Source organism: Artemia sp. Qi Xiang Cuo, chromosome 21 (assembly GCF_049724085.1).
Source record: "Artemia sp. Qi Xiang Cuo chromosome 21, ASM4972408v1, whole genome shotgun sequence".
NCBI lineage: Eukaryota > Metazoa > Arthropoda > Branchiopoda > Anostraca > Artemiidae > Artemia > Artemia sp. Qi Xiang Cuo.
Genome location: NC_142814.1, coordinates 27,367,318 through 27,382,099, shown reverse-complemented (window position 1 = coordinate 27,382,099; position 14,782 = coordinate 27,367,318). Strand labels below are relative to the sequence as shown.

Here is a 14,782-nt window from a genome sequence, read left to right as displayed (position 1 = left end):
GAAATAATTTCTATTCCTTTTAAGTTTTAATGTTGCTCCTTAGTTTCAGTTAAAAAAACTTGTTTTTTTTTAAATTTAATTCCTTAAAGACGATACTTTTGTCAACATATGAAGAACTGTGTATACTGCAATTGTATCTGTCTGGTTTATATACAAAGTAATACAAGAGACGAAGATTCACGAACACGAGAGTAGTGAAGAATTATGGTATACAAAGTAATATTTGGTAGGGATAGCTACTAGTGATAAATCACTAGGGGTGGCACCGTTATTGGGTGATTTTCGGGGATTCGGGGAACCAAATTTTTTCGGGGTGACACATAGATTTTCGGGGAAATCCCTGAACATTCGGGTATAGTGCAAGCCCTGCTTGAGTTTTAATCAGGATAATCAAAATACTTAACCACACGAGAAAAGAAAAGCTTCGACTTTGCGGTTAACGCAATAAAGAATTGCCGCAAAGTTAATTCAAAGTCAACCGAATGTCGCCGCCTTTGACGGCGGCGGCACGCGAGCGGCGCGCCGGCGGCGTTGAGACACTTCGGCAGTGGTCAACCGGACCTCTCGTTGGCGGCGTTCGGTCGATGTGCCGGCGTGGCGCCGGGGTCCATTACTGTTGCACTAGTATGCGTTTAGTAACAGTTATATAACTGTATTTTAAATACTGTTATATATTATGTTTTTGTTGTTTTTATTTGTTATTGGTGGCCTGGTAATACGAGTTAGATTATCAGTCGGGCATGCCCATATTGTAGTTGTATTTAGTTTGTAAATAAAAGACTCTGAACCTGAACCTACTACAAAAACAATACATTGTAGGGCATGTCTTTATGCATGTTATTTCACAACAAATGGTAATGCAATATAGTGCTGCTGTTCTGTAATTATAAGTAAAGTGTTCGTTTGGCTATCACTGACTGACTGGCATAGGATCTAATTGTATTTATCATCAAATATGTAGGACACAACTAATAGGGGTTATGTTTTTTGGCAAAGTAATGTAGGCTTATCTTGTACGTGCTGCAATTTTAGAAGTAACAAAATAGACTAGATTATGTTTATATTTTTGCTAAACCAATAAAGCATTAGTTTTGTATACGTAGTATATTTTAAAACTAACAAAATTCATTGGGTGCTAGGAAGCAGAGAATGAAGTGGCTGTAAGAGTATGACATGTTTTGAGACCATCTTTAAGGAGCATGTCGTGTTTTTACTATCTCTAATCTTTTGAAGGGATGACACCTACTGCATTTAGTCGATGACAAAGAAACAAAATTGAAGTCTTACTCCTGCAGCACTTTTGTTATTAATGCCAATTTAAGGGTGTTGTAACACTTTGTGTTGTCCTAGCATTGTAAATCTAGTTTTTCTTATTTTTCATTCACATGCTTTCTTGCTTCTTCTTCTATATCAGCAAACGTGGGCTATTCAATCGATACTATTTAGCCCTGTTCCTTATGACTCACTCTGTGAGTTGAAATGAGCTACTGCAATGGTTGCTCCTTATTTATCTTGAATCTGCTTAGATATTTTGCAGCAAATCTTTTGATTCTGTCACTTCTTAACATCTGTCTTCTTCTTCTTCTTTTTTTAAATGCACCTGGAATCCTGAATGGGCTTCTTTTGACTTCCAACTGCACAAGTTCATAGCTTTAACACTATTCACATAAAACGTAATTCAAATACAATTCAATTTGATCGGCTTGTGGGAAGTGCAAGTACTCGAGCTGCCTGTTCCCTGCAGTTTAAGGCCCAAAGGCTGGCTGGTACCGATACGGCTCTTCCTGCTCGCTCAAGCTCTCTTCTGCTCAAGTTACAAAAACCAACTTTACAAGTTAATTAACACAAGATAAGTCCCTCAAAGCACATCTAGGTTCTTTAAGATACCAATTTTCTCTCTGTAAAATACCTTTCAATGGAAGCTGGTAAAGCTGTATCCACAATCATCTTAATGTCTGGTGGAAGTTTATAATTTTGCAACAAGGCATGCAGTTCATAAATTCCAACAGTACTTACCGTGCATTCGAAGAGGAGGTGTTGCAAGATTCCTTTGGTCAAGTTGCAAAGCCTACAATTTGGGTCACTACGTTACTTCCATCTATATTTTTCCCGTCTCAGTACTACTGCTAAGCTTTTTATTTTGAAGTAGGCTCGGTTATTTTCAGATTCTTTGAAAATTGGAACCAGGGAAGGAGGGGGCTTTTTTAATAAGGACGGCGGTTTCTGTTTGCGTCTCTAAGAGCAATTGAAAACTTTCAAGCTTGTGTTGGGTCTATAGACCTTGCCGTCTGTGTAGCAAGACTGTCCACTTTTTCATTATAGTGGATGCCTACATGACTAGGAATATGCTGGAAAGACACTGCCATGCTAATCTTGGATAAAGGATCGAGTAGCTCTTCTATCTCCTGCAAATGAGTGTTCTTTGTGTTCCAGGTTAGAGTTTTTATTAGTTTGAAAGCTGTCTAAGAATCTTAAGAATTGCTACTTTATGTAAATGGGAAGGTATATTTTTGACCCCCTTCAACTGTTGCTGCCAATTCAGCTGTCAAAACTGAAGAGTCCAGTGGAAGAGGCCTTCGAATGGTCAAATAGGTGTGTGGGATTATTGCTGCTGCGGCGAATTTGTTCCCTACTAGAGATCCATCAGAAAATACATGTAGAGGCTCTTTGAAATCTGCAGCTTTTTTTGTAAAAATTCAGCCTTAATTAATTGATGTGGAATGTGCTGCTTTTTTCCTGTATAAGCTCGAGGCTTGCATTTGGTGGGTGAAACTTACATGGAGGAGGGAACCTAAAAGACTGTGTCTTTTAGACTAATCTGACTCCATATTATGCATTTGGGCTCACAGTTTTTTGTGCATTGTGATTTTCTTATATTAATTTACTGTAAGTTTTGTCCTAGCCAGATAACATGCTTGAGAAAATTCAAGCTGCTCAAGTACTTTATTACTCTTTTAATTAGATGTTCTGTAGTTTCAAGACTCTGCCAGCAGACAATTCCTTTTTGTTGCTTGGAGGGTAATCTAAAGCCTTGGGTCATACATATATGAAACTATTTGGATATGTAAGGATGTGCTATAAATTTGTTTAAACACAAACATTTTCTTGAAAATATGTCTTCTGTTCTTTTTTTTGTGTAAGTTTTTTTTTTTAGAATATTGTGAAAAATCCATGAGTTGTGTATAGATTTGTTATAATCTCACCCATGTGCTCAGTCTAATATGATATGTGGCACGGGTTGGGGTTTGTTTATTCAAAATGAGCACCTCTCTAACAAGACGCCTTAGTGATCATGTTAGCATGACTGGTAATGTAAATTTATATTCTATGCTAATTTTTTTTTTTGGGGGGGGGGGGTGCAGATGAGTGGTTATTTTGTAGTTCATTTCTATATTTTTTCTTGCATGCTGCTATTGGTGAGACTGCAAGTAGTTCTTCATTAAGTGTTTTGACAGTTTGCTAGAATTCTTAAAATTTTGAAATTTTTGTATTTCTAGTTGAATAAACGTATTTCTTGAACTTTCAAGTTTAAACCAGATGTAAAAGAAAAAGAAATTTCTGTAACCTCTCTCAAGATGGCTGGGAAACTTTTGCTGAAAAAAATTCTTATGACTGAAAATAATGAAAAGTAATTTTATAGACCCATATAATGGCAGCCAGAACAGTGGCAAGCACTTTAAGAACTTCATTGGGACCCAAAGGTTTGGACAAAATCATGGTGTCTCCAGATGGTGATATAACAATTACCAATGATGGTGCAACAATTATGAAAATGATGGATGTTGAACACCAAATCGCAAAGCTGATGGTACAACTATCACAGTCCCAAGATGATGAAATTGGGGATGGCACTACTGGAGTTGTTGGTTGGTTCTTTTTTCAGTAAAATTTTATTGGATGAAATAGCTGCATTCCTTCCTATGTGTGCATATGTTTGGTTCACTGTTTTCTATGATTCTTAGCGCTTAGTTTTCTTTAAAATTGAAACTTGACTCTTAATCTTCTTAATCTGTAGATTTTGTTTGATCTTTCTTTCAATTTTGACAAATACCACAGCACATATTATCAAAGTCACTGCAATAGCATTGACTTAGTAAAGAGTGATGTTGACCTTTTTCTCCTTATATTTTTTTTTCTCAGCCACTTTTTATAGACCAAATAGTCATAGAAACGATGGGAAATGGAGCTTATTTAGTATTGAAGCTCTTATACCGTTTGATTAAAAGGAATCAAAGCTCACCATTCCCTGTTCTCTGCCTTTCTTTGCTCCTAGACACCTCTGTATTCCCAAACTGTGTCAGACCCATATTTTAAATAGCAATTTTTCTCAGAATGGTTGGGAGAGGGACATGACCGAGGCAGCCAAAGGCCAGGGACCCGAAATTCTTTAATTGCCCCATTCTTAACAGATGTACTTCATAGTTAACATACTAGGATTGATCTGGTAAAGAGTGATGTGACTTCCGTGTATCCCCCCTTCCCCGTCTAGCTACTTTGTATAGAAGGGATGGTTGTAGAGACTTAGCAGGGGCTCAGTTGGTTTGGAACCTCTAGTTCCCTTTTAAAGGACCAAAAGTGGTTGGAGGGCATATTCGGCTCCAGTAGTTGACATCCGATGAAGATATTAACGGGGATGGCATTTTGTATTCAGTCCCAGGGATGGGCATTTTCTATTGTTCACAGGTATGTGTTTATACCAGAAAAGGGTGTACGTTTTTTTTATCTCTGCTCTTTATGCTAATTTTGACCTTTTCTCTGATGCATCAAGAATGAATGCTCTAATGCAAGTATAAAGTGATAGAAATTTTTTTTTTTCACAATGCCCTGAAAATTAAAGTGTTTATTTATTCGCATTTGTTTTCAGTAGTAAAATTTTTTAGTTCAAACTTTTGAAAGGGGGTCATTAAATAAAACTCAGGCTATTGCCAACTGGCTGTATGTGTTGCAGTCTAAAATACCTTCAGTAAAGCTCTCGTTAAATTTGAGCATAAAGAGATGAGGTTTTAGAGGATTAACCCCTTCATACAAGATGACTTGTGTTTGTTTAAACTTTCAATTTCGCTCTGTTCATTCATTTGTAAGAACAAAAACTTGTATTTTCGTTTCAAATACTTTAGAAGACAAGCTCAATTTAACGAATCTAGCTACAGATTGCTTGTGTGCAACAAAATTAACCTCGGTTTAAAGAGAAGAAGAAGAAATCTCAATTTGTGCGCTATGGTACAGTCAAATTTTAAAAGGAAATTTGAAACACATTTCTTCTTAAAATGTACATGGAGATCATTATAGTTTGTAAACGTTTAACCAAACCTATTGAAAAATAGTACTCATTTGAAGTATCAAAGTCTTAACTAACTATGCAAGAATGCTGGTTGACCCTTTATATCTTAGGATTTTTTTATTGTTTACTTTTAGTTTTGGCTGGTGCTTTGCTTGAAAATGCAGAGGATCTCATTGACAAAGGTATTCATCCAATCAGGATTGCTGATGGCTACGAAATGGCAGCTAGGGTCGCAACTAAACATTTGGATACAGTTGCTGATATTTTCTCAGTTGATCCTAATAATTTAGAGCCACTAATTCAAACAGCCATGACTACTCTGGGCTCAAAAATGTAAGTTCATTCTGGTTTCTAATTCTTATTTTTGATCGTTTACAATTGGTTATATTTAAACACTGGCTTCAGGTTAAATTTACTTGAGCTCTACTTCGGCCGACCAGGTATTGTCAAGTGCATCGAGAATCTCCTATCAGAAACAAAACCCTGTCGGTCACAAGAATTTGCTATCTTTGGTCTCATAATAACAACCGATAAGCAAAATTAAAAATTCATTTGCAGAACACAATTATAATTTACATTTAAATGGAAAAGGGCAAAAATCTGAAAATGTAAAGTAGTTTTTTCCGTCATTACATGCTTGTGTATATTAGCGAAAGGATGGAAGCTCAATCAAGGGTGGCCTAAAGGTATCACTTGCTAGTGGTGGGTGTTTTGCCCTAAAGTAGGATTTTTTTTTGTAAAAATCAGGGGCTTATGCCTCATCCTAAATAATACGGCCCAGGGCTCATCAACATTTGTGGCTTTGCAATCTTTACCAAATTTTAGTTCTGGTGAAGAAAAATTCCCCGTTTACGTAAAGCAAGCTCTTTTTTATTCTTGATGCTTTAGACAATGCAGCAATATTTTATTCTGCTCTATGTAGTTTAATCTCTGAAGTTGAGATCTGGTGCTAACTCCAAATTATTTTTAGAAAAAACTAGTTAAATCTATAGTCCTCAGCCTTTGGGTGAGGGGGACTTGTTACCACGTAGTTAAGAACAGGAGGAAATAAAAATCCAAGCTGTCGCATTCATTAACAAAATAGAACTTGAGCTTGAAAATAGTCTTTTCAGTTTGAGCACTTGCGGCTTCGAGACTTTTAAGTGCTCTTTAAGTAAGTTTAATTTTCGAAGAAGGAAAAGAAACAACTGCTGCACAAATTTATCCTTAGCCTTCTTGAAGAAATACATAAAGAATTTTGCAATTTAAAATTAAGTTTAAGTTGACACTGGGAGTGCAATATTAGATTTTGTGTTGTAAGACATTGCGATGGGTGTAAAATGCTATTGCTTCAGAACAAAGTTTTGTGAGGAAATTGTCTGTCAAGTCTTACATCTGGCATTGGCTCTTATCCTCTATAAGAAAATAAACAAGTAAAAGAAAAAATTAAATCATTCAGTAGTAGCTACAAGTTCTTGCTTTAGATGTATAGTAGCTTAATCTAGTTTAGAATGAAGTGCTGAGGTCATTGGGCCTCTTCCTTTGTGTACGATCCTGTTTGGAATTGTTAAAATGTTTGTCAGTCACAAATGTAAGAAGCTCAATCTGGTCAATAGATATGGACTCGAATGTATTTTTAAAAAGATATTCTAGATTTATCTCCTATCTTATTTTCTTATCTAGAAGAAGTTGAAAGTTCCTGACAGGATATTTCTCAGGGGGAAAATCCTGGATTTTTGAGGAAATTTATGATACAAGTCTAATAAAATACTGTAGGCTGTGTAAAACAAGGTGAAACAAAAACTGATGTCGGGTATGCTTGGAGATGCAAAATTATTGGTATATAGGAACATGGAACCCATGAATTATAAAAGCGATCATATTTAGAATCAGCATAAATAGTAGTTTTTTTTTGTTTTTTTAAATATACTCTCCAACTTCCTTTTTTATGTTCTTTACTAACTGTTTCTTAACATGAGTAGCGCATTTACTTTTCCCTGAATCATAAGTTCTAGAGCAAAGCTATCTATTAAGTACACCTTGTTAGATGCTTTATCATTGCAATTTACTGTTTTGGGAGTAATAACAACGTTTCTGAATTTCAAAATGAAAACTGATTCTCTTAGTTTAAAAAATCTATAACTTTACTTACTCAAGCATCCCCTCTTCCCTCCGGATAGGTTGGATCTGCACGCACCTAGACTTATCAGTTGCTTCAAAGTGTTCCAAGATAAGTGGATTTTTTATCTAAAGGTTTGATTTTTAAAACTGTTTATTTTTCTAAATTTTCTCGTTCTGTGTACTAGTCAGCATTTCCAGTTTCTAAAGGACACTCCATTTGGCTAGGCTAAACTGTCTTAATGGAATTTATAAAAGTCAAAATACTTTCCTGAGTCGCGTGAGTAAGAAGTAGCTAGATGGAAGCCGCTCTGGCTAGAGAGAACGCTGAGGAGGCCAGGTAAAATCTTGGCCGAACAAGGTTAAAGCCAACACAGATTTTATTTGCGGTTTTTGGCTGCCGAAGCTGATGGTGGGATCTTTCTTGTCTGAAAATCAACGCCCCTGTTACCTAAAACTATACTCGATGTCGCTCTCCTGTCCGTCGTGTCCTAGGACCATAGAAAGCTGGCAGCCAGCTTTTGTACTCGAGAGTGTCTACGTGTCCTGAACCAAGTACTAGTAAGTAAGCACAAGTTTATGAACGCTTATTCATATTCCTTTTGGACTTACTCTGTATTGTATTCTTTATTCTCTCCTTCTTTCTTCTAGCATCAACAAGTGTCACAGACAAATGGCGGAAATTGCAGTCAATGCTGTTATGTCAGTTGCAGATAGAGAGGCCAAAGATGTCAACTTTGAACTGATTAAGGTAGAAGGAAAAGTTGGTGGAGAATTGGAAGATACTATCCTTGTCAAAGGTGTTGTTATTGACAAGGATTTCTCTCATCCACAAATGCCCAAGGTAATAGCTTTCATTCAACTACAAATTTAAGAATATTGTTTTGTAAAAAAAAACCAAGATTTTTAATTTTCAGCTTTTACCAGTATCTTCTGGAATTTGTTCTACCAAGGTGGCAAAACTTTCTAACTATTTGTAATTGCCTCCATCTCCAAACTCTGTGTGATGGAATCGTTAAATGATAGTGTTTGGGCTGAATAAATTTTATAATGTTTTACTTCCCCTTGTTAATTACTTGTCTTCTTGAGGGTCCTTCCTTTCATTCCCCTCTTTTTGTAGGTACATTTACTGTTTGGAATAAAATATGTTAAATTTAGTCTCTTTAGTTTCTTCTTATCATCAAATGTTTGATTGTTTGAATTTACGTATATACTTTTTGTTTAGCTCTCCAGTTTCTACTTATTATTGTGACATACTGTATTTTTTTTTCTTGGGGCAGGGTTAGCAAGAACTATTTGCGATCGAAATGGTATTTACTGTCAAAATGTTAATCGAAATAGGAAAAAAAATACCAATTTTTAGCTCTCTTTTATTGTTATTTTTTTGTCTTTAAATCAAATCTTTGATAGTTTGAATTTACATAGATGCTTTTAATTTAGCACACCAGTTTCTACTTATTATCTTAACGTTATATTTTTTTTTTCTTGGGGCAGTGTTGGCAAAAACTGTTTGCGATCGAAATTGTATGTACTGTCGAAAAACTTCATATTTTTAGCTCTCTTTTATTATAATTTTTTTTGTCTTCAAACCAAATCTTTGGTGGTTTGAATCTACATAGATGCTTTTAATTTAGCACTCTAGTTTCTACTTTTTATTTTGACATGTTCTATTTTTTTTGGGGGGGGGGGGCAAGGTTGGCAAAAACTGTTTGCGATCGAAATGGTATTTATCGAAAAAAAATGCTAATCTTTAGCTCTCTTTTATTATTATTATTTTGTATCTTCAAATCAAATCTTTGATGGTTTGAATTTACATAGATGCTTCTAGTTTAGCACTCCAGTTTCTACTTGTTATTTTGACATGTTGTTTTGACTGTTTGCGATTGAACTGGTAAGTATCCGAAGTGATTGATTAGTATATAAAATCAGCTACTTAATCCTTATATATAATTAACTATTTTGTTTTATCATTAATATGTTGCAACCTTCACTGCTTCATTACTCTACTTCTCCCCTGTTGGCATAATGGATTTGTGTGATAGAAATAGCACTAGAGTACTCTGGCTCAGGAGAAGTTGGTGTTACGGAGTGGATTTAAATAATTGAAACACTCCCGTGCTCTAATTTTTGCTGTAGGTCTTTTCCCGAAAGTTTATTTATGCATAGTTTTTGGTTTCGTTATTTTTTTTATTATTATTATTATTATCTTTGTGAAATATTTTGCATTCATGTGTATATGACGTACAATGCCACTTGAAATTTAGAAAAAGCAAAACAGTATTGTAGTATAAAAAAAAGAAAAAAAAACATCAAAATGAAATAAGTTAAAATGCAACTATGCAATGTCTAACCTACAAAAAAAAACAAAAAAAAAACAAAGAGTTGTTTTAATTGGGATAAACCCTAGGAACTTGGGGCCCTAGAAAAGACAAAATAGGACAGTTAGCTGTTAAATTTTCAGCTTTGTAACTTTTATAAACCGTCTTCAAAGGGTGGATAGGTAAACCTAATGAGGTTTGCTTCATTTTTGATGTTATACTTTTACTCAGAAAATAATACTTATCGTAAAAACAAGATAAGTTTATTTTTTGGTATTAATTTGTTATTGATTATAGAATAAGCATTACGAGACAACTATTGCGTATGTGACGAAATTATGTATATTTGAAATAATTATCCCTTAGCTTCTGTCAATCTTTTCTCTTAAAAAGATAAGAAAATCCATAATATCTGAGAAGCCCAAAAATATGTCCCATTGCAAAGGGACCCAACCATTGGAATTTCTTTCTTGTGTGAAGAACTGTGGGATAAAGCAGAAGAGCATAAGCAGACTTTACACGTAAGTTATATGCTTAGTGTACCGTAAATGACAACAGTGTATATCAGAAGTCAGTACTTTCTTTTATGAATGAACAAACATAGCAGATACTGCTCGTCATAATAAAAATAAAATACCTCAAATTAAACAATTAATAAATTTTAAATATTTGCATAACCAAAAAAAAGGATTCTGGGGAAATAAGCCTTGTTAATATTTTTTAAATCACAGGGTTAGTTAATTTAGCACCTTGCCGCAGGATTACACCTAAATAAATGAGACTGATGTTGGTAATGTTTTCAATCACTTATTTTAGCTATATGTTAGTGTTCAATAATCCGTTTCATAATCTGTGTAGAATTTCTAAACATATGGCTTGTTTGTCTTTTTTCTTTTATAAAAGGATTTATTGTTGTTGTTTGTAGGAGCTAAAAGATGTGAAGATTGCCATTTTGACTTGCCCCTTTGAGCCTCCTAAGCCAAAGACTAAGCATAAGTTGGACGTAACGTCTGTTGAAGACTATAAAAAACTTAGGAAGTATGAACAAGAGAAATTTGAAGAGATGGTTAATATGGTAAGTTTGGACTCTTCAATAGAGCTAGGTCGTAACTGAGTAAATGCTCTTAAGCATGTTTTGGCATGTTTTACTTGCTATAGTTTTTTGAAATAAAAATTTACGTTAAAAAAAGAACATTTTTTTTCAACTGAAAGCAAGGAGTAACATTAAAACTTCAGACCAAAAGAAATTATTCCGTATATTAGGGGTCCTCAATCCCTCGCTCTTTACACTAAAGTTTTTTAGTACTTTTAAAAGAGATTCTTAATTTAATTAAACGGTCCTTGTGTTTCAGGATTTTGTTCTTAAAGAATCGGGATGAAAGTCAAACTTAGAAAAAAACGCATAAGCATGCATCCATGATCTTTATTCTGACAAAAAATGCAAAATTTTGCATTTTTGTATATAGGAATATGAAACATCTACAGTAGAGCTCTCTAATATGCTGAATTTGATGGCATGATTTTCATATAAGATCACTTGACGTTTCGGGAGTGTTTTCCCGCTTTTTCAGAACTCGGCAACTTTTCTCAGGCTCGTAACTTTTGATGGGTAATATTAAACCTAATGAACATTATATATTTTGAATCAGCATAAAAATTCAATTTTTTTGTATCTATTGTTATCAAAACTCTGTTTTTTTTTATAGTTTCGGTTACAAATGATCTGACTACTCAGAAGGTAGAACATGCCAAAACTTATATCTCCCGTGTTCGTTCATAAAGCTATTAGATATAGGTAGCATTCCCATGACTTTTTGGTAATGTACCAAACACAAGGAGCTACTAAGAGGTACAGCTGCCCACTGTGCGAGCTTATTATCTAAATTCTCTTCACTTTTTCCAATTTTTTTTCAATAAGTCATTGTAGAAAAATGAGAGGCAGGAGTATGGAGCTAGACATGTTTTTATTTTGGGTACATAGAAATAACGGTGGAACAGAATAGTAATATCTGTAACTAGGATTGAGTGATGCTTTGAACTTCTGAAGGGGTGCAATTGAATTTTTGAATTTGAAACGATTGATTTTGATTTAAAAGTTTATTCTTCTTATTAGTTAGAGACCCTATGAACTCTTCCCACTTTGGCCTTTATTTGTCGTCCAAATACTCCTTCTCTTTTTGTGGATTATTTGAAAAAAAACTACGTTTTCTAAAGAGATAAAGAGGCTGAGTTACAATGTCTAACCTTAACACTTACAGTGATGAGGAGGCAAAGTTAGGGGGCTACAATCACGCAAATCCCCCGATTTCTCATCATTTAAATATAAAAAAAAAATTCTTTAAACTTAAATTAAGGATCAACATTGAAACTTAAAACGAACAGAAATTATTCCGTATATGAAAGAGGCTGTGCCCTCCTCAACGCCTCGCTCTTTACGCTAAAGTTTGACTTTCTCACAACTCTTTTTTTAAACAATAAAAACTTTAGCGTAAAGAGCGAGGCTCTAAAGTTGGGGGGCTGCCGCCCCCAAACCCCCGCTCTTGAACATTCTTGTGTTAAGGCTTTTAATTCCTGAATACTCAAATCACGTCGTACAGGGTGCCTCCTAATCCCTGTACGTTTTAAGGTTCGAACTTGTGACTCAGCCTCTTTAACAGCCCCCAACTGTGCCTCCTAATCCCTGTATGTTTTAAGGGTCGACCTTGTAACTCAGCCTCTTTAACTCTTTAGAAAACGTAATTTTTTTCAAATAATTTAAAAAAGAAACTGAGTTTCTTTTCAAAGTATATAAAAAAGTTGCTCTGATGGTGAATCGAACCCGGGTTTTCCGCCTGAAAGTCTGGGATATCACCCGCTGGACTATACAAACACAATAGTTATTGTTGTTTAGCAAAGTGAACCTATTTTCGACGCAAGCAAATTCCCAAAACTCTTGATATGTTGTTTTTAGAAAACAGGGAAGGAGTGATCAGATTGAGCTGAAACTTCGAAGATAAGCTCCCAGGCCCCATAAAAGCTCATCCTCTAAATTTCAGTCCAATCAGACCACGATAAAGGGGGGGGTGTGGTGGGAAAAATTAACATGGGCTAATATAGGAAAACGAGGTTTTTCGTAAATGTAAATTCGGGGGATACTTTTTTCGGTCTGAAAATATCAAAAGGCCCTAACAGGTCGAATTCTGCTTCGAATGAGTCCTCATTCAACCGGATCCGGTGCCAACTGTGGCCTGTAGGCGTGGCTAAGAAAAAAAAAAAGAAATGAATTTTCATTGGCTATATTTGTTTTTTTTGAAAACAGGGAAGGGGTGATCTGACTGAGATTAAATTTCGAGGATAATCTCCTGGACTCTAGAAAAGCTTGACTTCTAAATTTCATCCCGATCTGACAATGTCAAAGGGGGGCTGTGGTGGGAGGGTCCAAACTTCCGGCCCAGTTTACCCCATGAAGATAAAGTCGGAGGAGGATGAAATTTTGCAAGTTTCTTAGTTTGAGCTTGGGCTACAAAATGCGATTACCGCCGTCTCTCTGCGACCTCTAGGACCTGAAATCGCTTAACATTGTGGTGGGTCGCCTCTTTATAGAGGCACAAGTGTGCCTCCTTGATTTCCTTAATTATCATTTACAATAATTGTACAAAAAAAGTTTAATAAAAAAACAGGTGAATTGTATGCAACGTATAAATTTTTTTGGGGAAATTATAAATATCTTAAGATTTCAACTGAGAACTTCAGTGAAACGTAGGATATTCACCCACCCAGAATTTTTATGGTAAGGGTGCACATTTAGTAGCATTATGAGGGTGTGGAACTGCGCATAACTACCGCCACTGCTTCCATGTCGTGACGATGAAGCAGCATGGGATTAATTATTTGGGTTACTGTTCTCATTCTACTCTCGTCTTGAATAGTTTGGCCTTTTTTTTTTTTGACTTCTGGTTTTGGTTCTTGTTACATTTATATCAAAATCAAACAAAATGAAAAAAATGTCATAAAATATACCCGATACTTTTGTTATTTTTTTTGTAATAATACTTATCCTGTGTACGAGAAGCACGAGAAAGCGTAAAAGAATATGCTGCAACTTTACAGAGGCTTAAAGCTTTAGCTATTCAGGGATGTGGCATTTTTCTGTCATGGCAGAGCTATCTAAAAGTTGTCTTTATCATTACTATCATATCTGTCCACAGGAAGTATTCTATGCCCTTCTCCCTCGCAGTACCGGTTCAAAAAACTTCTCGAAAAATTTTGGAATAAAATATGTATTTTCTTTCTTAGAAGAAGTCTTTTGATACTCCCCTGACATCTTGAGTGTTCACCTATGAACGTTTTATTTTATTTTTACTCTTTCATTTTAGGTCAAAGACGCTGGTGCGGGCCTCGCTATTTGTCAATGGGGATTCGATGACGAGGCTAATCATCTCTTGCTTCAGAAAAAGTTACCTGCCGTTCGTTGGGTTGGTGGACCAGAAATAGAGGTAATTTTGATAAAGGAAAAAGCTATTCTATTTAAAAATTTTATTTGTTGGTTAATTTTTACTTGTCTTATGTAGAATTTATGAAGAGCTTTTGGTCACAAGAATATGCCTATTCTCCCTCTAAAGGAATTTTCCATATAAACCTTGGAACAGTTGATTTGACAGGAGAACCTGTGGCAACTTTACTTGTATTTCCGCGTCACAGCAGAATTGCTCCCAATAAGATAGGGATGCCAAGGACTATGAATGGTCATCAGAGTATTTATAATGTAGCCTGTCGTCTGAACTGATATCGTTCATGGTTTATGGTTTTGCACACAAGACATATTAAAACTAATGCCTGTATCCAACTCGAAGAATGATTCTTCTAAAAATGTCTTATCATGCTAATGGCTATTGGCTGTTTTCAGGTATAATGTTGAAGCATAAAACATTATTATCATTCTAGAAATTACATTTTACCCTGACCAGTTGGATAGGGCAATCGAACAATGTCCGAAGCCATCCTGACCTAGTCCAATTTAATGCTTAAAGATTTTAGCGTCAAAGCACTCAGTTTACTCTTTACTTTTTGGTCATAATGATATTCCCTTAATATATAGAATTATTAT

General features: G+C 35.2%; 1 protein-coding gene across 1 annotated transcript in view; it reads left to right on the top strand.

The window, feature by feature from the left end:
* Nucleotides 1–14,782, top strand: part of CCT5 (chaperonin containing TCP1 subunit 5) — a 58,780-nt gene that overhangs the window by 29,693 nt on the left and 14,305 nt on the right. Inside the window, exons 2-6 of the mRNA XM_089107277.1 lie at nt 3,641–3,866; nt 5,416–5,614; nt 8,030–8,222; nt 10,622–10,771; nt 14,052–14,171. Of these exons, the coding sequence (XP_088963403.1) occupies nt 3,641–3,866; nt 5,416–5,614; nt 8,030–8,222; nt 10,622–10,771; nt 14,052–14,171 (888 nt within the window). The remainder of the gene's footprint in view (nt 1–3,640; nt 3,867–5,415; nt 5,615–8,029; nt 8,223–10,621; nt 10,772–14,051; nt 14,172–14,782) is intronic.